Source organism: Lates calcarifer, linkage group LG19 (assembly GCF_001640805.2).
Source record: "Lates calcarifer isolate ASB-BC8 linkage group LG19, TLL_Latcal_v3, whole genome shotgun sequence".
NCBI classification, from domain to species: Eukaryota; Metazoa; Chordata; class Actinopteri; family Centropomidae; genus Lates; species Lates calcarifer.
The window spans coordinates 14,663,592-14,691,286 of NC_066851.1; the positions used below are offsets into that span (position 1 = coordinate 14,663,592).

At 41.5% G+C, this 27,695-nt stretch overlaps 1 protein-coding gene and 1 long non-coding RNA gene across 4 annotated transcripts in view; one reads left to right on the plus strand and one right to left on the minus strand.

Annotated features, from left to right (window-relative positions):
* The window catches only part of pacrg (PARK2 co-regulated), a 119,022-nt gene extending 98,108 nt beyond the window's left edge, over nucleotides 1–20,914 (minus strand). Inside the window, exons 1-2 of one of the 3 annotated variants that reach the window (XM_018663601.2) lie at nucleotides 20,604–20,827; nucleotides 2,461–2,595 (exon numbers count right to left, since the gene is read on the minus strand). In XM_018663601.2, coding sequence (XP_018519117.1) covers nucleotides 2,461–2,595; nucleotides 20,604–20,672 — 204 coding nt within the window. In that variant the 5' untranslated portion in view covers nucleotides 20,673–20,827. Of the gene's footprint in view, nucleotides 1–2,441; nucleotides 2,596–20,603 lie in introns of all 3 variants that reach the window. The other 2 variants (XM_018663602.2, XM_018663599.2) reach the window with 2 other exon arrangements.
* Nucleotides 3,990–14,174, plus strand: LOC108874980 (uncharacterized). Its single transcript, XR_007815180.1, has 2 exons — nucleotides 3,990–4,421; nucleotides 8,201–14,174. It is a non-coding gene; the product is annotated as an uncharacterized LOC108874980 (long non-coding RNA).
* Nucleotides 20,915–27,695: the final 6,781 nt, after the last annotated feature.

Here is a 27,695-nt window from a genome sequence, read left to right on the forward strand (position 1 = left end):
GGATTATGTTACTTTTTAATCTTGATTTTGTGTCTTGAATTGTATCAGGTATGTTCATTATATTAAGAATGGATAGAAGAAAATCCTAAGTACTACAAGTAATACACAGTGTATTTCAGATGTGTAAATTATAAATAAAACTGTGATAGTGAAAAGAAGACTATCACTGAAAATGGGAATAGTTAAAATATATTATAGTGCTCACATCTACAGTTTAAGGACCAAAACATGGAATCTTTTTAATGATTATGAAACAATATATGACCACAGCTGCAAAACAGGAATTATTAATTGTTCAGTTGCAGCACTAGCAGTACACTGAGAGTAGTACCCTCCACTGCCACCAAATAATGTTAGAGAAACAAAAGACATTGTTTCCCCAGTAGGTTATGACAAAACTGATTCACCACCAGAATATTAACCCACTCAAATGCCTAAAGCCCATTGCTGGGCTACTGTGGTGTGAGAGGGGAAATGTTAATGACATGCAGCAGATGATTCATCGAGTGCACAGAAACACATGCTGCTGCTCCCTGCTGCTCGGAGGGGGAATGACGATGTGAGTGGAAAAGAGGGAGAAAGGGGCTATATGCACCTGAACAGAGGATATGCTGATATCGATCGAACAGACTTGTTTGGCTAAATATGCGGCCTGCTTGTCTATTTCATGGTCAATTTGAGAGGTGAGTTGCATTTGCTGTTTGCTGCTGCGTGGAAGCAAACACGAACACACAGCATCTTTGTAGGAGGGGAGCTGAACCCCTGACCTGAACACACACACAAACTCATCAATGCAGACAGCCAAATTGATGAGCACATACATTACACACACGTACACATACAAACATACACACACTCTGTATGCTTGAGTACTCAGCCCACAAACTAAATCAACACAGCATTTATTTTTCTTTCCGAAAGACTCTCTCTCTCTTTCTTACTTTCCCCAGACTTTTTATTTGCTAGGGGGCTGAGCTCTCAGACTGGGATTGATCCTGAGCTGCCGTCTTGAACCTGCACCCCGAGGGCAGCTCAGTGCAAACACGCAGCAACCCTTCTCCGCTTACTCCAATCATGGTTACACTCTCCGTAACACTATACCCACATATTCAGCCACACAAGAGATGCACGCAATAAGTGCCGACCATCTCTACAAGGACTGTTTTAAATAAGCAGAGCATTGAAACAGAGTAATCTTAAGAAAAGAGAAAAAATTATTTCCTCCATTAAAGCAGACACTGCTTTATAGAAAACACTCTACAGACAATTGTTCACAGTCAAAGTGCAAACCCAAAGAGTCGCAATGGGCTTGAGCAAAACCCTTTTTTTGCCAAGGATTTTTAAAATGACTAGTGTGTGTATAAGTATTGGGGGGAAATCAATAAGCATAACAGCCACACTGGATATGACAGCAACAATTTCATACACCAGATCCCATTTGCTGAGTGCTTTTTCACGGGCAGAGCACAAAAGAAATCCATTATTTTTTGCAAACGCAAAGATTCATTTGAACATTTTACATAAATAATTCATACAAAGAGGGATGCTTTTACAGTGTTTTCACCTGAAGACAGACAGCTAACTAGCGAGAAAGCTCACTCACCCACCCACCCTTCCTTCTCCCTTTGAAGTAGGAAAGAAGGAAGGAAAAGGGCATAATTTGTTTGATTCATTTATCGTTGCTTACTATGAATAAATGTCATTAAGAGTGGTTGCTGCACGGCGGTTGTGAAGTTATGGTATGGCTGCTGGCAGCATAGTGGGAGCTGAAATAAAGTAACATGGTGATTAGAAGAATGCATCCATCCCACACACACTGTGCCAGTCAGGAGCTTAATAGCTCTGTGGAGGCTTGTGTTTTGAAACACACACACATATAGTACACACACAAATACATATACAATTACTCCCAGTGTTTTGCTGTGACTGCCCTGAGTTCCTATAGAGTGTATGATTGATAGGTTCTGTGAGACAGGTGAAACTTTCAAGTGAGCTAATCTACACTGCCTCCTGCAGGATAACAGCCCACATTGGACCTGTGAATATGTGAGAAACTGTCATCATCACCCTCAGCCAAGTCGATAATGATGATGATAAATGGTGTTTGCATAGCACCTATCAAGTTTTCATAGTCAGCCACCACAACTGCTTGACAACAAGGGTGGACTCAAGAAAAGGATTATGTGCAAAAACTACTGTATCTCAGAGTTGTGTGGAATTGTAAATGAAAAATTCTTGGGTGTTTTCTGGCCTGACTGATGTTTTTTTTCTTTGCAAGCTTTTAATGAGGTCCCAGTAGTTTTGCATTTGCTCCTAAAGGTTATTTAGAGAACCTTCCCCCATCCCTATTCTGACACACAGTGTTCCCTGATGGCAAATTTAGCAGCCTGGCCTTTTTTGTCAATACTGTGTGAAAACCATAAGCATTAGTCAATCCTTACCAAAGGGCAGCGCCCCTACCTTCCATGCAATGCGGTTGCCTTTGGTGTCATGCTCCAGTGCCATCGGAAACTCTCCGCGCTCATAGAACTTGCGAAACGTGGTTGGTTTAGAGGGGCGTTCCCGAAAAGCCCCTGCAGCTGGAGGACCCACCACCTGGTCAGACACAAAGGAGAAAATGGGATGAAGAGAAAAAAAGCTCAATAGAGGAATAAACAGAATGAGACATACACAGCAAGTGAGGGTGTTGTCTTATGAAATCAGAATTGACTGTGTTTTCTCCTACAAGAATAGAATCACTCCCACTGCCTTTTCTTAAAAGTAATTCAGGGAGACACATGTGCCTGTTTCTCTGCTCCTCTAAGGAAGGCGAAACACAGATAGTGTGCGCTTGTGTGTGCATATGTGTGTGTGCGTTGGCCCTGTAGCCAGAGGCGCTGCCAGAGGCATTGTTAGGATCATCTTTTCTTTGCCTCCATATTGGATATGTGCTATTACTGTGCCACTGAAAGTCAATGGGACTCCTATCACATCAGCCACAGTGTGTGCTGCCACTGTTGTGGGGCCACTGGTGGTGGTACCCATACAACAGGTGTGAGTAAATGCAACACACTGAAGTAGAAAGTTGAGGGAGGAAAGATTTTAAGATTAGAAAAAAAGAGTTAATACTGTCTCCCACAGGACAAACAAATTGGTGTTACTATTCAGTTTTACAAAAATATTGTTATTAACATGTTGAAAGATAATACAAAGATGATGTGTTTGAAAACAATTACACATATTTTTAAGGCCCCGAAAGGACCAATTACCCAAATATACCTGCAAAGAAACAAAGTGACTGAAACTTCTCAGTGAAGACCCAGTGGTGAGACTGTTCAAGTGGGAGCCACTCATGTACTTGAGGAATTTGGATTTATTTGATTGAAAACATTAGAGCTCTGTAAACAGCATATTTTAGTGGACGAATGACAGAATGCTGGAGCCAGTCTTTTCCCTGTCTCTGTCCCTTGTGTGCATCCTCCACCATCTGTGTCGTGCTGCCACATGACTGGCAGATGTGTTTCTGTCATTAATCCTCAGATTACCACCCACTGAGAAACAGAATTTTGCCACAGCAGCCCACAGGCAGAGCAAAATGGGACTGGGAAGTGTTATCTTTGGCAGGACTGCCTGAGAATGTACGACTTGAGAGATTTTAAAGAGGTTTTAGTCTGTTACTATTCTACCCAATGGTAGTTTAGATTTTTATATTACATCATTCACTACTGTTGCCTGTTTGTTGCATAATTCAAAAACAAAATAGATATAGAAAAGCCTTGAACTATGAATGTAGCTCAGTAAAACCGCCACCAAGGAATGATGTAACACGGATCAAAGTTTAAAATGCACGTGCAACATGGTGTAGCTGGTGCCAGCAGAGCTAGGCTCAAGAGAAACAAGAGGAGAGGAGAAACTATTATGAGGTACCCCGAGTGAGTGTCTGAGCTCTCACTGCATTTAAACAGCCCTAATGCACCGTGGGATTGCAGCGCAGTCATTTCAAATGAATTTGTTTGGAGTATTTGTTTACCATGCCAAGGAATTCTGAATAATATTATGCTGAATTAATAGGCACAGGTTTGTATACCTGCAGGAGAAAGACTACCCAAACAAAATGTCTGTGACTAACAGTGCATGTAAAACACAACAAAATGCACTTTGCAGTAGCGCCTACTGTAGTAGCGTAAAAGAAATCTCTCACAACAAATAATGTATGTATGCTTGCTGTCATCTTTTAAGACCTATCTTTAATTTTATAATTTTTTATTTTCTGTTTTTATAATTTATTTATTTTTTTAAACATATATCACTATTATTTGTTTGTCTGTTTCTGTTCACTGCAGGGGTTGTTTTGCAGCCTTAGCTGTGGAAATAGGAAGCTGTAAAGCATGGAAGATCAGTGCTGCTCCAGTCTGCAGGAGTGACAAAGCCCTCATATCCAGGTAGCTACAACGGCAGTTGAGCCACGCTGCACAGGGAGGCTAAAAATAGCTCAGACTGGGCAGCAGGGAGAGAATGAACCCAGACTGCATTGACTGGCTGAGCAGCTTTTATGGTCAGGAATGATGACGCTGCAGTCAATTCCATGGCCTGTGTTCATGGCTGAGGTGTTGCAAGCTTCGTAGCCATTTCCCCTTTTTTCTCTCCAATTATGATCACTTGCACACCAACAGCCAGAAAGATACAGAAATATGCATGCACAATGGAATATTTTTCTGTGGCTCTGCTCACCTTATAAAAAAGCAAAGGTAGAAGCCCTCTCCTCCACCACTGATGCAAGCTGCCTTTCCTATCAGCTTAAGGAGAACTGTAATAGGAACAGCGTTGTGGAGAGATAATCACCTGCCGGCGTCCTGATGCCATTCCAATGATCCCCCTGCTCCTGTTCTGCCATTCATGACATTCAGGTCTAAAGCTGCTGCATGCTGAGAAAAACCACTATCACTGAATCCCAATCCCAAAGTAATAGCTATACCTATTTATCTAGCTTGTCTTAGTGCAGCCTAATGAGCACAGAGAGTAATCAGTTTTCTTTTATCCATTTTGTAGCCTTCTGAGAAGCTACATGAACTTATGGACAGAGCATGACAAGCATTTCACGTAAGAAGCAACAACGTCCTTAAGTCTTATATGAGTGATCAGGGATTTGTGTTAACTCAGTTGAATGCCACATCACTTTTAGCCCTGCATGTCTTCCAAAAACATTTGAATCATTGTATGGTGCAACTTTTACCCATATTTGTTGGTGTGAGAGGCCACAAAGATGGTTGTGTTGTTATTTGAAATGGTAAGAACAGCCCCATGCAGCCAGACATACCCCTGTGTAATCCAAATCAGCCCTGTTCTAAAACACTGGCATAAACATTGATACAGACAGTGAAAAAGACAGACAAAAGGAGCCTATAACACAGACCTATACAAGCAGATAACATCCCACTCCTCAGTGGAGGCCATAAAGCGAACCTGTGAGGCGACAGAGAACAACAGAGATAGAGGTGGTGTAAGGCAATAAAGGGAGGAAAGGGAGGAAGTGTCTGTTTTGTGTGCCCCTGGTGTACACATCAGGGAGTCATAACAAGGCAGTACTGGTCAGATGAGCTCCAGGCTGTCATTTCTCTCCTTCGCCTTCACTCTGCCTCCAGATCTGTTTTCTCCCTAATGCTGTTGTCCACTCCAACTAGCTCCACCGTAAACCTGGCTGCTGTAAGACCCACAGAGGCAATAATCCACAAACATGCACTCGTGCACGTACACACTCGCTCGCACATGCTGAGCTTCCCATGGGCGAGCCCCTGCAGAGGTGATTGAACACCAGCAGGGCCTCGTGCTCCTGTCATTTATAAAGGTGTCACCCTGAGAAACAGAGATGCTCCCTCTAACCTTATTAGTATGGCACTTCCATGGCTCTTCTGCTTGATGATGACACACAGAGTGGGTGGAATAGTCAAAAGGTAGAGGGAAAAAACTGAAAGAAATTAAAAGAGGGGATGAGGTGGGATAAAGGTGGAAGATGTGATATGTCAGAGGGAGACTAAGACATGAGGAAGCTGGAAAGAAATGGAACAAGAAGGAACAGAGAGACAAAGAGAGAGGAAATCAAGAGATGGTGATAGTGAATGTGGGGGGCGGGTGATGGAGGAATAGTGGATATGAGAGGAAGAGGGAGACAGGGAGACAAGAGGTGTGGCTCATCAATTCTGAGGGTGAGTTCAGCGTGCTGGGGCTGCTGCAGCATGTAGGTGATCCATCACTGTGCCTGGGCCTCCAGCTACATCGCTCTCTCTCATCTCTCCATCTCTCTGCCCCATACCCCCACCACAAAACACCTCTGAATACCTCTGATAGATATCTAGAGAAGGGCTGTCAATTCATTGTCAAGCCTGCATTGCCATCAGAACTGCAGTTCCTCAAATAAAACCCTCATTAATCTCCCTCCTCATTTCCCCATCACCCACCTGCCTCTTGTCTGCCTGGGCAAAAATGCATTTTGTTGCATTGGATTTGAAGGGGGAACAAGGGTGCCACTGCACGTGGGTGCAGTGCATCACCTGTTTACTGAGGCAGCAAAGGGGGCAGGCACCCACCTGCTTGCTCACACTTGCTCCCTCTGCATTTCACTGCTGTTCTTCGGTTGAGAGGTTATTGAAATCTAGCTCCATACAGAAGGCCGCCTTTCCTGAGGGAGGGAGCAGGGTAGGTGAGTCACAGAGGATGGAATAGACAGGCCAAGGCTCTCCTGATAAGGTCAGTGTGCACATTGCTGCCACAGGCAACAAAATTAGCTCTCTTTATTTACGGGGCATTTTCTGCCGTAGCCCAACCGGCTGCCTTCCCGCTGGCCACCAGGGATACAGGCTGGGCTGGAGATGTATGCTTTATTCTCAAACTGCATTTAAATGAGCAAGAAACAGAAAACAGTTTGGAGGTATTTAGTCTGTTAGGGAATGTCTGCTACATGTCCAAACAATCATTCAATAGGATATTTTTTGCTTACTCATTCCCTTGGCATGGCAAAACACAGACTGGTGGGAGGCTGATTCCTTTCAGAAGAATAAATCTGCAATATTTGTGCAGCACTCCATTAATTTCTCATGACCAAACAGCAAGGAGTGCAATCAGTCTGCGAGTGAGTTTCATTATGTGCAGAAATTAGCCCTGTTGTGAGAGACAAGGTCGGATGGGAACAAATGAGTAAAGAGCTCTCACTGGACAGGAAAACCACAGACTGATGAAAAGTGATGAAAGGTACGTCTTTTGTTCACAGCTCACAGGACCATAGAGGCATGCTTTACAATTGTCACCATGTCAGAGGTTTTTGCATCAACTGTATCACGCACACAGACACAAGGGCAGGGATGTTTGTAATGAAAAATGACGACACCAGTAGGCAAAGACGACACTACACACCTCGTGTCACTACAAAGACACGAGGATGAAACAGGTGACAGCCACCAACTATTGAACTGTGCGCGAGAGGGATAACTTTAAAGAAGAACTTAAAAAAGAAGCTTCAAGCGTTCAGAAGCACCCCACTGTTTTCTGTCTCCTCTAGTTTAACCCCATCACTTAAAAGAACAGCATAGACACAGGGAGACGTTAAGGGGATGTGAAAGAAAGAGTTTGAGGTAGGAGTGTGAGGGGAGGAGTGCAAGTGGAAAGAGGCTCTATGTGAGCGAGAAGAAGAGAGTGAGCGAGACACAACGAGAGAGAGGAGGGGGAGTGAGAATGCCCTGAGTATTTTCCATCTTCTCTGTGTGGCTCACTTATCAGCTAGGCAGCAGGGCAGCCTTGTGCTTACAGAGCCCTATTGGCTGATTCATATCACCAAACCACAGTTGAGATGATGGCACGGAGTGAATCAGCCTGCATGGCAAAGGCAGAATATATTAGCTCTCACTACTTGTTAAGTGAATGGGAAACCACACGCACTGAGCCCATAAGGCTAAACTTAAAGGAAACATGCACATTGCTTGACCCACATAAGTCAGAACTAAAAAACAAGATGCACTTCAGTGTATCTATACATGCACAGTGTCTTTTTCCATTTGCTACATTACTGTTTCATTTCGCCAAGTTAATGTTCAGTTTTCTGCTACCTTTAGCAATTGTGTGCATGTGTAAGAGTATGTATGTGTGTAGGCATAGAGAACCACACACACTCTCCAGTCCCAGCTTTTAAAGAGAGCAGGGCACACGCTGATCCAATGCTTTGTCTTTACAGCCCCAATCAGTGACGACACCTGAAGACATTAAAACACTGTGCTGGGCCATGAAATTAATGAGATACACAAGGAAAACTACATCCCTGACTTGCTTCAGTTGCCATTTCTGCTGATGGGAAAGAAGATTTTAACTGTCCTCCCAGTTTTATGCACCAAATAAGTAGCTTCTCGTCAATAAACATCCTCATAACTGCATTTAATTTATGGTGGACTGAAACCCACCTCATAGAATATTAATGCTCCTGAAGTCAGTAACAACACTTTGTTTTAGAGTGGTTATGGAGTGCTGGCCATAGCTCAGAATAGCTGCATGACTCATCCAAAAGTTGAAACCCAAGTTTGTTTTGCAGGTAGTAAGGAGACAGTCCACCAAGTCGATAAGGAGGCAGTCGTAGAAATAAACAGCCAGAGAAGGAGATGATGAGATGGGGAAGCAGGGTGGAATCAGGGGAGGAGATGAGGAGATAGACAGCGAGACAGGCAACTAGGTGAGTGTAGTTGTGACCACACACGCTATATTGAGGAAGCATCACAGGGAGCTGTGGAAGGTTTGATTTGGCAGCAATAGGTCCACAGGGATGAGGAACAGGAGAAGGACACACCCAGAGCAGCAGGAGACCATCGATTTCACCACAGACAGACACAGCCACAGAGAGCGGAGAGGAGGTCAGTCTGCAGTCTCTCTGCACCACACCACACCACCCCTCTGCCACACACATTCACAAGTGTCACAGGTAGCCCCAGCACTGACAGATCCCCGAGGAGTGGAGGGAGGCATGGGGAGATAAGCAGACTGCACATGGCAAGAGATACAGGTTCCTACCTACCTCTGATATGGGAATATTGTTTAACAGTGAAGAACATTATCTAGGTGATTAGTATGTATTGCAAAATGAACCCCAGGCCCTTGGTCTTATCACAAACCCAGTGTGACTTTCTATTCCTGGAAATCAGTCTTGCTGCCTGTAAGGCCGTCTGTTAAAAATGATGCTAGAGGTTTGCTTACAGAGACACCATCGCAGAGACCAAAGCCTGGAATGGTCTGAAAGTTGACCTTTACATAAATTAAACAGGGGGGGAGCACACTGAAGGCTATATCCCTGCTAGTAGATACCCAAGACTCACAGCCTGCATAACTCAGCTGCATGCATCCAGTCACACAAACACACACACATACACACACACACTTTCTACTCCCTCTTCTTCCTTTACTTATTCCATTATAGCAAAAAAAAGCTTCTTAATCCAAAATTTGTTTACTTCACAGACTAAGAGGGGAAAGGGGCTCCCAGCAGAGGTTGTTACAGGAAACTGTGAATGATATATATGGAACAGAGGTCTGGTATTGAGACCCCCTGCAGGGATAATGCTCTGAATGATAGTCCACCCTTCGGATTAGCCAAAGAGACAAAGAAGGAAAAAGCGCTTCTGCTCCCCGGATGCCTTGAAATCAGGCAACTTCTCAGACACCTCAAATCTCACACTGTGCTTGCTACAGCAGTTCTCTCAAACAGGGAGTCGACACTTTTAGCTGAGCTACAGGGAGGCATGCTCGCGCACAGACGCACACATGCACACGGTCACACAAACAGACAAATAAAAAAAAAAAGGAGATAATGCAAAGCTATGCCCAAAACACTTTGTGCTCACCACCCCAGGCTTCTGAGCTGAATTATTCAGAGAGCAGGGTGTGTATGAAAGTCATACAGATTCACTTCAGTTTTATCAATAACTGCTCCTCTAGTCCATTCATCTACCCATCCATCTATCCAATCACCCCTCCCACTTCTCCACCTCCGGCTCTGCATTGCAGGTTGCTGATGCTCTGACGCTGAAACAGGTGTCTGGGCTATTAGTATGAGTCTTTCTGTGCCACCTCCTCTATCCCACACATTAGATGACAAACATAAATCAGGGCTGCGTGAATGAGCGACAGTCAATCAAGGGCTTTCTGCAATAGCAGCCAAGCAGTATGCCTCATCTCATCGTCAAACACCAACGATATAAACTTACATTTAATGCAAAAGATGTTGAAAACAGACCACACCAAAGTAATGATTAAAAAGACTGTGAGTGAGCATTACTATTTATTATTTAGGCAGGAGTTAAATATGACCTCCCAAGTTCAGCCTGAGCAGCAAAATCCTTTTCATCTTCAATCATAAACTGAACACTCATCTATTTAAGAGGTGTGCTACGTCATCCCCTCCCCCCTGAATCATATTCACTCTCCAATCTTTGCCCTCTACTCACTCTAATTTCCTCTCATAAAAAATACAGCCAAGACAGTACAGATGACCTTAAAAAAAAAAGCAGCAGAGAGTTTTGTTTTATCTGTCTCCACTAAAGGTCTTAGTCGCAATATCTTACATTAGCACTCACATCAGCATCCATGTCACAACCTTATTCAGACAGCCAGACAGACAGTCCAAACAAAGTCAGTTAGATTCAACAACACTAAAGAGATGGGTGTCAGAGTGACAGATGGAAAGTTGAGCATCTGTCACTGTGCTGAACCATTTGGCTGAAATCAAAGGAAGATGAGGGCCTTCAAAGGACAGGCAAAGCCATGTCTGAGGCCAGACATGCTCTGGTGTGCTCCGCAGATAAGGGCCAAGAGGTTATATTGCTTTTCTTCTGTCTCTCCCTTTGTTCTCTTCTGTCTTAAGGGAGTGGGGGGGGGGGACAGAGCAAAAAGACAGAGCAAAAAGTAGAGAAAGAGAGAGAGAGAGAGGTAGAGACGGGGGGGCAGGGCAGAGAATGAGTCATGAACAGGTTGCCTGTCTCCCTCTGCCACAGCGCACCGTGTTGATCAAACACTCGTTAGTTGAATTTGCTTGGTGTTTCCGGACAGCGAGGGTAATGAGCAGAAGTGGCTGGAGCACAGGGGTGCCGGGCCGTGATGTGGATCATTTCTGACAATATAAAAGTACTTTTGCCTTCCAGCCCTTCCCACTCCCTGCCTTCTCCAGCTTGCTGCAGCAGAGCCATTGCCTCCAGCACACCTTCGACTGGGAGCACTTTGACTCAGCTGGATGCGAGGCAGGAGCTAAATAGCAGAGTAATCCTCGGTGGAATTTTGAAAGGAATGTACACACTACTTCAAATCTTAAAGGGTTTGCAGGTTTTACTTTCTTGGCACCAGGTGAAGAACACCACAGCCCTGGAGCACCATCTATGAAGTTGGCTGCTGTGTGGTTTAAAATGCTTTCAGTGTGCAAGAGGGTGGGAATGGTGCACTTTTGCTCTGACCTACCATCCATCTTCTCTTTAGAGAGAATATTCCCCCTAATAAGTATTCTGACAAAAACATTTTTTGTATGGCAACATGTTTGTTTTCTAACATTTATTACAGGGCTTAATTTGCTATGTATCACTACTGCATGGTGGATTTTGTCACTGTCCTTGAGGGATTAGAGATATACAGCTCATTTTGGTCTCTGTGCTGGTCAGCAAATTTCAAAAGGTCAGGCCAATGTTATTGCATTGATGGTGATGTTAAAAGATTTTCATAGTGGGGGGCAGCAAAACAAAGGCCACCATTTGGCATTATTGGATTGGAACAACAGCGTTTGTCAGATACATTGATTTTTCTGCTACTGGTTCCCATTATGTTGATGTAGGCAGTATGTGAGCTGCCACATATGACCCTGCAGTAAAGTGTATAACACATGCCTAACATCGGCAGATTAGAACACTAAGAAGGGTCCATTCTCCTCTAGCAAGGACAAGTCAATCTGATGGGTGATAATGATGGAGGATGGGTGAATAAATGGCTAATGTCCTGTCAGTTTAATGCACTTAAGAATAGCCTCATTTAGGTTTAAGTTTAGCTGACTTCAATGTCTGATGATTACAAGGGGAGTGTGTGTCACTTGTAACAGGTAAGGACACACAATGTAATAATGTAGTACACAACATAATGTAAATGTTTAGTGAAAATTTACTTGGAAGTAACTGAATCACAGTTGCAAACACTGTTACAAATGGGGTCACAAATTGAAACTAACAGACAGTTACACTGCAAAAAGTTGAACATAACATGCATACATTATTGTGGGCACCCTTAATTTTTTGAACAGATCATGTTTAACCATGATGATAACAATTTAAAATGCACAAACTACAGGGATTATCTCAATAAAATTCCCTTGAAAATTAGTTTTCAAATAATACTTTTCTCAGCATATTGCCATTTGTAAAATAGTCTTGCTTGACAATAAAAGTTACGACTAAAAAGGGAAAACTAAATCAACTAATTTGTCTTGCAGAAAATCATCACTTTGCTGTCTTACTGCCACCAAGCCTGTTGAAGTGGATCAACAAAATTAGCTGCCAACATATTAAACAAATGAATTTTTATGGTAATTCTTCATCATTTATAGGAACTTGGTGTGTAATGGACAAAATAACCCATGACGACTGTGTTTGTGTGCATGTGTGTGTGTGTTTGTATGTTTAATATAGCAACATCAAAGTATGTCCTCATATATATCTATGCTTTTAATAGAGACGTGAAAATAAGTAGCCTACATAATTCAGCCGACATCCTTGTTTTTGATACAAGAACGACACTGCTCATAGAAGAAGCATAGGTCTAAATGTCCTCTGCATTGGTTATCACATGACATAGGGCTAATTAACTCTAGAGCGGAAAATAGAGGCCCTGTAAGGAGCAATAAACATTCTCCATTAAAAGCCATCTAATTAGAATGCAAGCTACAAGGGCTTGAAGGAGAACATAACAAACAGGGAGGCCAGTGTAATTGTCAACCAAGCTCTGAGGAAAGCAAACATAATAGACATAATCAGCCGAGCACTTCCTATAAGGTCACGATAGAATACTGTGGAAGTACTTCTCCATATCTGACTGAAGTTTCCAGATGGTGTTTTCCTCAACCGCGGAAAAGGTCACAGACATCTCAGCAGTCATGCACTTCAGATAGCATGCCATCAATTATAACCTAATCTATCTGTTGATACCTGGCGAGAAGAGCATGAAGCAAAGAAACTGCTTCTTTTAAGTTCTGCCAAATTCATCCTTGGTTCACATGTAAATTTTCAGTGTGATGAAAACACCAAATAATGGTTTCTCCTGGATAAAAGCAACATCTCAAAGGAAATAACATTTTACAAACAGGCTTTACTTTCCTTTTATGGTCACTTTTAATTAAGTACATTTAAGGGATAAAAAACATCTTTAAACAGTGTTGAAAATGTACTTGTATTCAGCTCAGTCTTATTTTCCACTGCTTTTTAAGAAGGGAGCAAGACAGCCAAAGTCAACAAAGTCAAAAGTTAAGGGGAAACTGTAAGATTTCCAAGTCAGCCAGTGCTCCCCCATCCAGTCAAGGCCTTTAGGCTCCGTGGTTGATCGATAGTAATGGAAACGCCAGTGGGTCTCCAGAGCCCATTGCCAATTTAACCTGTTTTACCATGACTCAATTCTTCCTTCTTCTTCAAATAACCCAGGTGCTTACCGGGATGGACTACAGGCTTCTGCTGCTGATAAGATGAGCGTGCTGGAGCAGAGGGAAGGAAAGATGGATGCAGAAAAATAGTTTTAGGCTGTGTGTGTGTGTCTACAAGCTTCACTGGCTTAAAAAAACACTGCCAAGAGACAGTACGGGTTAGGCAGGCAAGCAGACAGGTGAGGGAATCTATAGCATAGCATCCAACAGCAGAAATTTTCTCAATTTACTTTTACTTGCATAAGCATGCTTCACACGCAACACAGACACAAAACACCCCAGCCAGCTTCATGGCCAATTTATGTATCACGCTGGGCACATTATGAGTTCCTGTGTCAGGTAAATGTGTTTGGAGCGATGAGGAAGAATGATTTTGACTGCGAGTGAAAATAATAAATAATCTCCATAAAAACTTTCAAGGATTCAATCTTGGTCAACAACTGCCTGTGATCCATATAACTGACAATGGGCTTATTTTTACCATAAACCTGTGGCCTTTTTATACTTGCTGTGCTCGTGTTCTGTTTTTGATGTTTTCTGTACCCTATGGTGTTTCAATGGATGGAAAAAGGGATTTAATCATCATAAATCAAGCTTTAACTGATACAAATCAGGCTATTAGACTTTAAAATTTGGATTAATTCTAAACCAGCATTTTAACTAGGTTTATATTGCAATTTAATGTGAGATTACATTTAATTGGGTTGCACTGAAATTCTACACTAAATTTAAACCCTAATCAAGGATCAATTCTAAACTGTCACTTGTTTAATTTGTTCAGATGCTTTTATTTATTAAAATGACACTCAGGGGTTACAACCTCAAAGGCAAATAGCTGAGATATAAATCAACACATCTCTGGCACGTTTAGAAAATATGCCTCTAAACTATCCAACAAAGCAAATCTACTATGATACAATACAATCAAACCAATTAAACCAAATTAAACCTCCTATTATTTTGTTATATTTATTTTAGCACTGTGGTTTAGGATTCTTGGCCCATTGTTCCTCTGTGTGTGTTCATCTTTAGGGACCTGCCTAGTGGAATGAAGGCTCTGCAGAGAAAGAAAAAAGAGAGGGAAAGGGAGAGAGAGAGAAAGAGAGGAAGACAGCACTGGGGGGCAAGACATCTGTGCAGGTATATAATGATGATACTGGGAGGGAAGGAATGAGATATGGAGGTCACGTTTGCTAGCATGGAGTCTCCATCTGTCCCCTGGGGTTAGTGGGGTAAGCCAGGGATGCCGGTGGGCCCAGGGGAAAGGGGTTGGTGGGGTGTAGGCAGGGTTGTAGCAGACTTGGGGACGCTGTTTGCCAGCTCAATTTTTATCCCAGAGGCCAAGCAAACAGTAAATGAGGTGTGCTTGCTATAAAGGCAGTCTATCGGCTCAGCAATCTGCAGACCCTCGCCACACGAAAGTTGAGGTTGGGATCAGGTGTAGTTTGTATCGATTTGCCCTCTCAGGTGAACTGTGCAATACAGCGTCTTAAAGAGAATCATGTCCATGTCTTGCGTGTGCGTTGTGATGTATGGTGTAGGACACAGCAGAGTGTAGACACATTTAGGACTTCAATATGAAAGAGAAGGTTTTCTCATGAAGGAGCATTTCTTGAGAGAAAGGGCTTCATGATGCTTAAGTATACTCAGAGACAGTCTTTAAAAACATAAAAGCAGTACACAAACAGAGGAAACATGACGGGATGTGTTTTGGCAAACATCCAATAAATTACAGACCACATAAATCAATTACAGCACATAATGATGATCTACGGTCACATATTCCACATCTTCAGAAGTCTATATCAATTGTACCCTATATACATGACTGATCCCAAGTCAGCTCAATAGTTATTCACCAAATGTATGTTGTATTATCTGTTTCCAACAGATGTAGAAATAGATCACGAATCAGAGCTTTCTGGGAGGAATAGCTAAAAACTAAATAGATGGCTACTGAACAACATTCATCAAAACTGGCCACAATGTCACAAGCATGGGTGACATCAATGGAGCTCTATGAAGACAGGATATGGAGACAGGTGGCTTTCAAAGCAAGACATTTTTAATCCTTAGTATTTCCAAACCGGGCCACATGTGTCTGTTTTTTATTGGGGGTATGGTAAAATCTTCTATCTATTTGGTAAGCTGACTTACAGAAACAGAAACACTTAATGCATATTTTCACTTGATGTGAAAGTAATTGTCTAGCAGCACTACACATGTAACTGAGAGTGACATCTGTGAGACAAATACATCACTCATTAGAAGCAAAATGCCCGTCTGTTATCAGAAATATACACAAAATAAACTAGACAACAGAATTGGGTGAACTAATGATGCATAATGATAATATACTGTATACTATGCAGCAATATAAAAAAATGAGTGTTGGACCATTGTGGACAATGTTTCAAATAAAATGACAGGACTGTTATAAGGCAATATTGGAAATGTATCAGATTTTGAAGTAAGAGGTAGTTTTTTAAGTATCTCAGTTTGTCAGGTATTTCATTTACAAATTAGCTGAAAAATACATCCTGTTCAGTTACACTATGATACATTTTTATCCATATTGCTCACTCCTAACTAATAATGCAAGAAAAACCCTATCTTCCTTACCTTTATCTGTCAACAACAATGTTCACCTGTACAGTGTGTGCATTCATGTCCATTCGAGTCACACAATACTGTGCAGGTGATTACACTCTCTCCCCAAACCCCTGTAATTTTTTGTCACCTAGCTGGAATAAGCCTCTGACACAGAAAATAACGGCTTTGTTACCCTCTCTGTCTGAAACACAAGGTGATGACCTCCCACCAGAATGTAAAGTGCATCTTTTTTTCTCTTAAAATGCTTGGGGATGAATCACTAGGGAAAAAGGGGGGGGGGTGTTTCAGGGACCTGTGCTATTGATTCAATTTCTATGACCACAAATACTTTAAAGCATAATAAGCCTATGCTTCAAGTCCCCATACCCTTTCAAGGCTTGAAATGGCCTTGTCGTTACCTACAAATCACAGCTCTCCGCAAAGCTGCCCTCTCTGGAGCAATATGTCAGTGACCACAGGGGAGGTGAAAAAACAGAAGGCAACAGACACAAGCAAGCCTCTGAAAAATGTAATGGTTTTTGTTGAGGATTTAGCCAGTGCTATGGCAGTGTGGGAGTATCATTCATGTTCCAGACGTAGCAGATCCTCTGGGGAGATAGTGAATATTAAAGGGCTTTGCAGGAGCCTTCTCGTGAAGGCTCTTGACAGGAGATTTGTTTATGACCTTCAAAAAAGGGAGGAGGAAGTCAATGATAGCTCTGACTGCCTCTTTTGCATCTCAAGGCAGTCCCTGCCATAGAAAAAGGAGAGCTGCAGTTTCAATTTCGAGTATTTACTGTTGTCATCAGAACTGTGCAGCTCTCCCACTTCTATTTATCACATAGAGCCAGTTCTTTTAAGTGCAGTCTGAACATAACAAGGTAGTTAAATTGTTTGCATCAAAGTACCCAAGACTGGACAGTCAACATTTTAGAAGTAGAGAAGATATGGAAGTGAGAGCAAGGGGATTGCTGACAGTAAATATTAAACTGACACTTTCCTCAAATTCATTCATTAAATTATTGCTGACCATGGGTGCATCAATTTCTGAGGCAGTACTCTGGTTTCTTCGTGAACCAAGTCAAAGCTGTCAACATAAACAGCATCAAAACAAAACACAGAAGTCAAAATATAAGATATTTTCAGGATATCTTGAATAAATACACGATTTTATCATATCCATGACAAAAAAACAGACAACAACATGTTGCCAAGTTTGCATGTACACCTGGTTGGGAAACACTAAAAAATAAGAACTTTTTATATTGAAAGCCACCTTTCTTCATATCCACCTTTACAGAAAGAAATTGTAATGAAGAGCTTGGTGTTGTCTACAAAAAAAAAATAGGTTGGGGATAATTGCCTGAGAGATCAGGCAAGTGAAAGTAAAAGAATGCCTCAACCTGTCAATTTAAGAAATATGACTGACTGTGACATGCTTTGTTGCTCACCAGCCACAACTGCTTCTGTGTAAAAGTGCAAGTGAGACTTAAAAGCAAGAAGAGGTAACATGCGAGGCGCTGCATACAGTGTTCCTTATATATGTTCCTGCCTACTGCTAAAACAGAGCAAAGCAACACTGAAGCACAGTAGTCTCTCTGATGACAAAAAGTGAACAACTTCAACTGAACTTGTTGGTGAGTAACTGTTCAGGCTGAAGTAAGACAAACTTAGCTATTTCTTCATGTACAATGAGTTGAACTAGTGCAATACAATACCAACAGTAGAGAAAGGCTATAATTAAAATGGGTTTCAGTGATAAAAAAAAGTGTGATAGCACATTTATTTGTAAATAACCTCATACAAGAACTGATAAGCTCTGGTTTATGCATGCCAAGGAAAGGATGCCCATGTAAATGCACGCTGTTGGGAGGCTTGTTTTCTTCAGTAGCTTACAGTCTATCACCATAGCTGCTCCATAGTGGCCCACTATGTCTGCCAGAACACAGCGGGAGGCTGCATATATCTTTCAGTGGCCTTTGGTGGCAAACAACATCAGCTAAAGGAAAAGCCAGTTTCACACATCATCCATATTTTTTATGTGATCATGTGTAAAGCCGCTAGTAATGCAAAGTTAGTCCATTCCTCAAGTCTGCGAAAACACAAGAATATGGACCACCATGACAACAAAGTTGTAACTCATGTTGGTCTAATGAATTTACAGATATAAGTAGATGACCTAACCCAGATAAAACTAGTCCGGATTTCTAGTAATGATCTATTTTTTGGCCAAAGAAAAGCTAGTTTTAGGGACCAATCAATATCATTCAATGAAGACCGATGTCCTCTGCTGTACAACCCTATTACACTTTCCTGATCCATCTTCATTTGCAGTAAATGAGAGGAGAGGAGGATCCGACTTGACTGTCTTTGGAAATTAGTCTACTCTTTCAACACAGTTTAACTGAGACTGTCCACCTGTAAAAATGACCCAATAGGTAATCTCTGCAAGTAGCTTATTATGACCCACAGTCACGGTTTACTGTTAGCTACCTCTAGCGGCGGTGGACTGACTGGAGAAAATTAAGTGGAGGGTCAAAATCCGCTTCAGGAGGAGGCTTGGGTGGACGGATGGATCGACCAAACACAAGACTTTCACACAGGAGACAGTTGTTTGTCACATGTGTGAAACTGATGTAGTGTCGGAAAGTTTCATATATGTTTTTGTTTTCTGGAAAAGTCCAAAGTTTCACATGATTTCTATTGTTAGGGTCATGTTTAAGTTAATGGTCGTGAACATAAAGATGTAGGTGTTAGGGAGAGGGGCCTTTCTTCCCTCTTCTTTGTTTCTTGGATTAAGAGGTCATTGAATGAGGTCAGAATGTTTTGCTATATTATAGATTATGAAAACAACTACCCTATATATACTGACGTTTAGAGCTGTTAGGGAGAGAGATCATATGCTCGGATCCTCTCAAGGCTACTGCAGTGCTTGTTTTGATGCTGACTTCTTTGTAATAAACTAATATATACAAGCAAGACAGTGTCAGCTGAGATCTCTTCATCATCCTCATATCAGCACCATCAAATATACCACACTGATGCCAACGTTGTTTCTTTTACCCATGAGCATTCCACAACCTTAACCACATGTCTAAGTGTTACCATGACACCAAGGTCAGTTACACCTGCCACTGGTCCTATAAGTCATATCCAAGGGTAGGGACAAATGACCTATATGATCATTTAGGATGGAGGACTTGTTGGTTTAACTACCCAAGAGGTCCAAGATCCAGGTAATCAGGGTCCAGGAAGCCTCTATTTGTTTGTGCCAGATTAAGACACAGAGAACCAGTACAAAAATAAGTGCACAATAGTTTCCTCAGAATACATAAAAGCTTTGGTGGCTAAGCAAACAAATAGAAAACTCTCCTGCTTGTAAAACAGATAAATACTCAAATCATGTGGTGCATACAATGCCAACTACCCCACAAGCATGCTGGTTTGTATGCTGGTCTGTAAAACATTCCCCTTTCATGTTAATGTGGTATCTCTAAGATGTTATAAAAAAAAAAGCTTTGGAAAGGGTTCTAAATTTAGCCCATAAAAGTTATTGGATAATTTTAGAGTTCTCAAACCCCCATACTTGTGTGAAATCCACCCAAGCTTGCCTGAGTACGAGAGTTACCCACAGACACACAGACACAGACATACACACACACAGCAAAAATGATGGTTGGTCGGAATATGTTCAGGCATTCTGGTTTTTCCTTTTTCCACTGCTACTCCATCTCTCTTGGCTATTTACTGTGTTGAGATTTTACTCTGCACAGAGAGCAGAAAGATGATAAGTTCTGCTGAATAACAAAGAGGAAAAGATGGTGGTACGAGGATAATTCAAATCGGCAGGTAAGAGGCTGCCCCCTCCCTCCGCCCCTTTCCATCAATTGTAACTTCACCTAAATAGTGGTTGCCACGGTGATGGCAGCATGTGGAAGTCCAGACTGTCAGTGTTTATATGGTTCACGCAAGGCAAGCACAACTCAACCTCACTTTGACACTATAATACAGCTCTTGTCCAGGACAGATTTCAAGCATTGAAGACACAATAAGTGAAAACCAAAACTCTGCTTAAAGTAAGACAGCTTGAGCTCCCTGACAGAAATGATGTACTGTGTTGACCTAAATTACCTCGCGCTGAATTAAAAAAAATATCACATTATATTTCGTCACAAATCCCCCAAGAACAAATGATAAGCAATGAATTGGCTACACGGATAACTGCCATTCAACTGTCTCAGAACACGGCAGCCCAACTTAATGCTACACACACTGCTAACTAAAGCTAACGTCAACGGAACGCTACCTAATGTTAACGACGTCAAATAACTTCACTCACCACGGAGTTCCTCATAGTGGCCTTCACCGTGAAGCCTTGTGTTTTTAGCTCCGTCTTGTTCTTCAACATATCCACACAGGTGTTGTCCTCTAAAAGGACGAGGCGAGTCCAAACCGAAAATGAAGGGCAACGTCGCTAACTAATTAGTACTTGTGTGGCTCTCAAAACGTGACGACCGTTGTTTTTTGTAGCGGTTGCCATGCAACCTCAAACACGCTTTGGCCCGGTTGCCGCGGAGACGTGTGTGTCCTTGTTACCATAGAAACCCCAGGGCACTGCTGAAAATATGCAGAGTAAAGTGTCGTGGCTTGTCTGTAGAAGAGGTCTGAGTGTGCACAATAAGCATTAAATAGGTTGTACTTTTTCATTACCTTTGCTCTTATTAAAAGGTAGTATATATGAAATTATAATAAAGATAATAATATTACGGCAAAACATGAAATGACTTCTCTCATGAACATTATTACAATGGTTCCTCCATTAGTGATTTTTTGCCACTTCATTTATTTATTTATTTATTTTCCAGAGGGAGGATAATGATTTATTGTATCTTAATCTTGCTACCTAATCTTCCTAATTATCATCAGGCCTGTAAGTCCTTTGTTTATAAAGGTATGCCGCTATAATGAAGGTCCAATAGCAGTCTAAAAGATCCATACTGCACCTTACCCTTTTGTTCAATGACAGTAATGGGTCATGTTGGTTCTATCTTTACTTCTGCCAGCTGGCTAGTTAAACTAATGGGCTACAAACAGTGAAAAGATTACCTGAGCAAACACTGGATGACTTGTCTTTTTGTCTGCTTCTGCCACAGCTATAGGCCACCACACTTCCATCTGAGACACAGAGGATCAATCACACGCTCAGCTCATCATTATACTTATGGAGCGAATCTTCATCCACAAGTGTATATTTAATGATGCTCTCTGTGTGGCAGGTAGACCAAGGCCTTGACTTTCAATAAGCTGGTTAGAGAGTGGCCTGAGCACTGAATCATTCCAATTTAGGGATGTGGCACTTTTAATCTTCCAATATCGTTTTTGCCCCTGGAGACTTTCTTGGGTGAACCGGTGCAACTGTTATTAATCTTCAGTGCACAGGCAATTTCTCTAAAAGCTCCTATTTGTTTTTTATGGCTCCATTGAGAGAGGACGGTGTAGCAGCAGGGAGGGAGACTGTAAACAAGGTATGCAGGGAAGGCAAGTTATGTCCCCGTCAGCATTCAACGCCGGTCTCTCTCTCTCTCCCCCTCTCTCACCCTCTTTCTCTGCTTCCCCTCAGAGGATTAAAAAGAGGAAGAGGGGAGTTTTCAGAAAGCAAACTGAGCAAACTGGAGCGTCAGCATGAATTCAGCTGGACTGAGAAATGATTGTTCAAACAGCACTGCACTATCTCACTCCTGTGAATGTGCAGCGAGGAGGGGAGCTGGTCTTTGTGGATTGTGGAGACAGACCTTGCAAAAAATGATGCGTAAAATATGAAATATGTTGTTAGTTTTGCCAGTCTCTTGAATTCTGTGCATCCATGTGCGAACATGCATGTAAGCGTGTATATCTGTGTTTCTGTCAGGCTACCAGTGTCAGTTGCCACATGGGTTCAAGTTAATATCTCAGTTTCTTACAGCCACTTCAAGGACACACATGTTGAGTTCAAACTGACTTATACAGTGAAGATTCATTTACATTTTATACCACTAATGATGCATCATGGATAACTAGGTGGTTTGGCAGGTATGGAAAGAATGAGGGGGAAAAATATGAGCGACAGCATCGAAAAGGGGGCACAATACACCACCACTTTGATGAATATCTTTTTTTTTTCTACATCTACACTGTGTCTTCATCATCATAGTGTCCCTGGTTTGATCTGTAGCTCATTTGCTGGGCCACCTTCAGGCTTGGCAACCATTGTCCACTGTGAGGGAATACAGCAATTATGATATCATTAGAGCAGAAACCGGTACCTACAAAGCAGAGGACCCAGAGGGAACTAGTAGAAGAATCTCAGCAGGAGAAGGATAGCAGAGACTTTGCTTCAGAGTCAGTTGCCCCCCAATTACCATGAAACAAGACAAACAGCCATTAGACTAGGCCATTAGGCTGTAGGCAGAGCGGCTAGGGGCTTGTAGGGTTTAACAGTTCGTCAGGTTGTGAAAGTCACACAAAGTGTACAAGGTTTCTGGCAGTGATAAATGCTATCCAATGCAAAAGCAAATCGGGATTGTTGTATGTGTGGTTGCCCACTATGCTATATTTTTTATGACTATTAATTTTAACTGAAAAATGTAACTCAAGATATATTTAATATCCTGCAAGGAAAATATAAAAGAGGTATATCATTTAAGACTAAGAAACCCATAAAGTTCAATGAAGTCCCAATAACAGCACTCTTGAGTGGAATAGATAATTTAGTCTTCCCAACCATTGAAATATTGTATCAATTTATTAGGGGTCTCATTATGTGTTACAAGTGTTAGCAGTCTATCACAGTTGCTTGAGAATTGTATTGTAAAGCCATAGAATATATTTTGTGGCACCTGATCAAAAACAAATATGCAAACTCTCACTTCCTGTTAAAAGAATCTGATCTGAGATTATACTAAACACCTAATTGTTAAAAGCCTGTCTTACTCTTGGTACAGATGTTTTCACTTCGTGTAGGTGTGCACAGGCTGTGCTCGACATCTCCCCGACTCTCCTGCTAGTTTTGTTGCACCTGTTACACCTTGGACAACTTACACCCTTACAGTTTTTATTAGTATAATGACTTAAGTGACCACACATAACTCCCAGCATAGCAGTGCCAAACTTCAGCCTGAGCAGAGTTCTAATCAGCCAGACTAAGTGAAAACACCTGAGTGGTTGCGCAGGGCCTTTAGTGGTTTAATGTGTAATCTCGAGTAATCTAGTGTTCAATGAAAGTTTAAATCAAGTACAAAGCAGTGTGGTCTGAAAACAAACCAATAATGAATTCCAAGTGTTTTAATTATTAGTCAGTTTAATATATCAGAGATATCAAACATACATCAAACATAAACAGTGCTTCATAACCAAAGTCAACACTGGGCTCTGTTTTTGGCAATTTTTTTGATTCACTATGACAATGAGTTTGGCAAATTGGACGAGGGGGTACGTCAGAGCATCAGTTCCCAACCTGGGGGGGTCACAAGATGAATCTGAGGGATTACCATCTAATAAACTTGCTGCCAAGTGCTTGTTCATGGGGGAATGTTGGGTCTCTGTAAATAATATTGCAAAGAGTACGGTCTAGGCCTTCCCTATATGAAAAGTGCCTGGAGATAACTTCTGCTACAAATAAAATTGGCTTTTAGCAAAGAGGAGGAAGACATATCTGCAACAAAAGATTTTTAATGTCCTTTTTTAGTCTCCTAGAAACTGAATTTAAGCCATCTGGCAGCATCTGGAACTTCACTCTTTGGCTGAACCAATCACAACTTCTAGACATATTCAGAAATTTGCTGAGTAGTTAGGAGTTGATGTTGCTTGGCTAGAGCCAAAAGGTTTAGATAATAGTATAATATTAAGAGTGATAGTTTAAGTCAATGCAGCACCATTTTAGTGTCAGAAATCACACTTTTGCATCCTCTGGATGAAACAATATCTCAGTGCAACTGTAGGTATTTACTGCTATTGCTGTGGCTGAGACCAGTATAGGTGAATGTATAGGTCCTCTCCATAACCAACAAAACCTCTTTTATGTATGTAACTTTTGGACAGTGATAGAAATTCTTTGGCAGCACAGTGGCACACTGGTCATCACATGGCCACAAAAGTCTGAGTTTGAAGCCAGGTGTCTCTGTTTGGAATTTGCATGTTCGCCAAGTGTGCAAGTGAGTTACCTGGTTCCTCTCAACATGCAGGGCCACTATGTTTGCCTGCCTTCTGCCCAGTGGAAGCTGGAATAAACTCCAGCCCATGACCCTGAACTGGAAAAAGTGAGAATATGAAATATGGTTGAATGAATAAATAAGCCACTCGCTGAATCAATACTACCTTTTTCAATCACTTAAGAGTTTCTGACCACCAGTCGTGATGTCAGAGAATGATATTGAATGAATATGTTTTTTGGGTGAAAGGGTTAAACAAAATGCATTTTGGGGAGAAAAAAATGAATGTAAATAAAGCCACTTTTCTTCAAAATGAAAAATCCACAGGGCACCTTTGAGTAATCCACACTAAACCTGGGCTTTGTTCATGTAATACACAGCTGTCATTGCACCAGGGTAGGTGCACTGAGACTGTGAGAGAAGTAGATTTGACTGAATATGACTGTTACTAGCACTGTGGTTACTGATAATTTATTCTTCTTCAACTCTGCATTTACAACAATAGCTGCAGAGCCGCCTCTAGTCAAGTGATTATCAAATTATTGTTGATAGTGCACATGAGAGCTGTTATTGTGAACACAACATGCACGCAACAAATCTTGTGTTGCAATAAATACATCAGCAATATCCTTTAATGGTGAATCAGTAAAACATAAAGCTTGGAAAAAATAGAATTGGATTATAGCTGAAATGCTCCTTTAGTACTAATCTTCGTCATCAAATACTGTCATAAAACTGCAAATGTCAGAAATAACCCAAACAAAGCATTACTAGCTTTGCATCCCCCCTCCCCTGCCAAACAATAGCAGTTCTGATATCCACACTGTAGTCTGTTTTCCCCAGAGCCCTGATAAATCCAAAGGCATAGATCCCTTCAAACGGCAGGGCATTTGGCGGGAATACTTGATATGGGCACGGAGTTGCAAGGCCTCACTCACAAAGCCACAGCGTATTGATCTTCATGCATTATAGAAGCAGCTTTGAGGCCAGCTGATATTGGAAGGCATAGCTTGCACTCCCTCTGAGCATAGACTCTAACATGCCCACTGGACCATAGCAGCAATAATCAGACACAGGCCTGATGATAAACATATGGATAATACATCTATTACACTATCACTGCAGTCTGGTTGATAATTGTTTACATGATTATGCTTGTTACAGATAATAAACTTTTCTTCATCCTCTCTAAATTCATGGATACCGTATGTCTTTTTAATACTGTCAAAGGCTGACACACTTCAATCTTGAGTAGATTACAGGCCACAGTCTGAATCATCAAAGTAGATCCATTGATGCTGCATGCTTCGCAGCATGACCTCACCGCTGATGCTTTCAGCAGCCTTGGCAACACCTAACCCTCCAGAGAATTGAGCTTTCCTGTCACCCACAGGTCAATGTCACATGAACCTGAATGTGTGAACAGTGACACCAGTGATCCCAATGGGGTGCACAAAAGGTGGCCTCTTCTGCGCACCAATCCGCTGTGGACATGGTGTTAGGGGTAGTGAAGAGGAAGGGGTGGGGATGGAGAGAAGGTGAGAGTTAAGGTATAATGGTGTTTTAAAATTCACTGTATCTGCTTTAGAGAGGCCTATTGAAAATGTGGTCACAAGCACCAACTTAATGTGAGAGGCCCTGAATAGAAGGGGTCGTTTTTAGGTTGTCTTATGGTGTGTGTGTGTGTGAGAGAGAGAGAGAGAGAGAGAGAGAGAGAGAGAGACAAAGAGAGACAGAGGAGGGAAGAGGGAGAGAGAGAGAGTGGAAGCTGAGTTTTTTGAAAACAAATATTCTGTATACTGTCATTGTCAGATGATGCAACTTTCAGGAAGATGGCTGATTTACTTGCTAGTAATGCTTATATTACTAAGAAGCTAATTTTCTATCACACCCAACTCACTCTGTGATGTTTTGTTATGTTTTCAATACACATAACCAAATATGTTTACCTTAATATACAACAAATTTGCATCCGCAAACACATTTCATAAGAAATCTAACATAGTGTAATCCAGGCAGACATTTTCTTTCCTCAGAAACATATTTGCCAAGTTCGATTTGTAGTATTTAAACATATTTTTGTTGGAGATTGGGTTGTTCTGTTGTCACATGCCGCTGCTGTAGCTCAGGTAGTAGAGCAGGTTGGCCATTAATTGTAAGGTTGGTGGTTTGATCCCTTGCTCTTCTTGTGTATATAGCATTCTTGAGCAAATAAATGTAACCAGTGTGACCATTCATGACTTCACAATACTAACAAAACCTAAAGAAAAGGGATAGGGCTTAAGATCCCTTTTAAAGATATTTGGGGAAGGGCAAGATCTCTAATCGTAATGCGATCTTGTGGAATTGCATACAAATAGCAAGCTACTTTCGGGACATTTTGCACATCATGTCTATGCATGTTAGGCTTTATGTGTGTCATCGAATGCCCATCAGTCATGTGTGTCATTTAATGCCTTTTGGTTAGGAGGAAGGCTGGGGGTTAGAAAGTAGAGGAATAACATGGCATGGAATGACATGTGAAAAGCAAAAAAAAAAAAAAAAAAAAAGCATAGTGATAACATACATAAATGACCTAAGGAAATTGATGGAAAACTACTCAACAGTTCAGGCCAACATAAAAATGTTGTTTTAACTGGGAGTGTGGAATGGGGAATGAGGAGATATGAGATATATCCTGGTGCTGAAAGAAAGATATGCTATTCCCTTTACTGTGTGACTGGCTGTACTGAATCACAGAGCAATCACTGAGAAACCTGGAGGCGACTTTGCCAGATTTGTTTTAGCAGATCATGACTTTAATCCACCATTTTGTTTTCACCCAGCTGCCAATAAACTAAAAGAAAGAAATGAAGAGATTTCAGTGTTGACAGTAAACTTTTGGATAAGAATCTAAAAAAAAACTTTTCATCCATAAATTACATTTTTAAATCCATCCACATTAGTCTTAGTCTAAATGTAATGTACAGTGTGTGAATGTCTCTGAGCCTCTCTGTCTTATATATGTTTCTTCTTTTTTTTCCTTTTCTTTTTTTTTTTACAAACCTATTCAAATGCATTCGCCTGTTATTCACACACACAAAGACAAACACAAACAGAACATCCCTGCGGCGACAAACTGTGTATGGCAGGGCAAATGCAATTTGCTTTCATTTGAGAAAAAAACAGCATGCCTCTCATTCACCTGACTGATGCTTCTCTGCTCTGTATATAAAACATTCAAATAGAGAGAGACAGGCATTTAT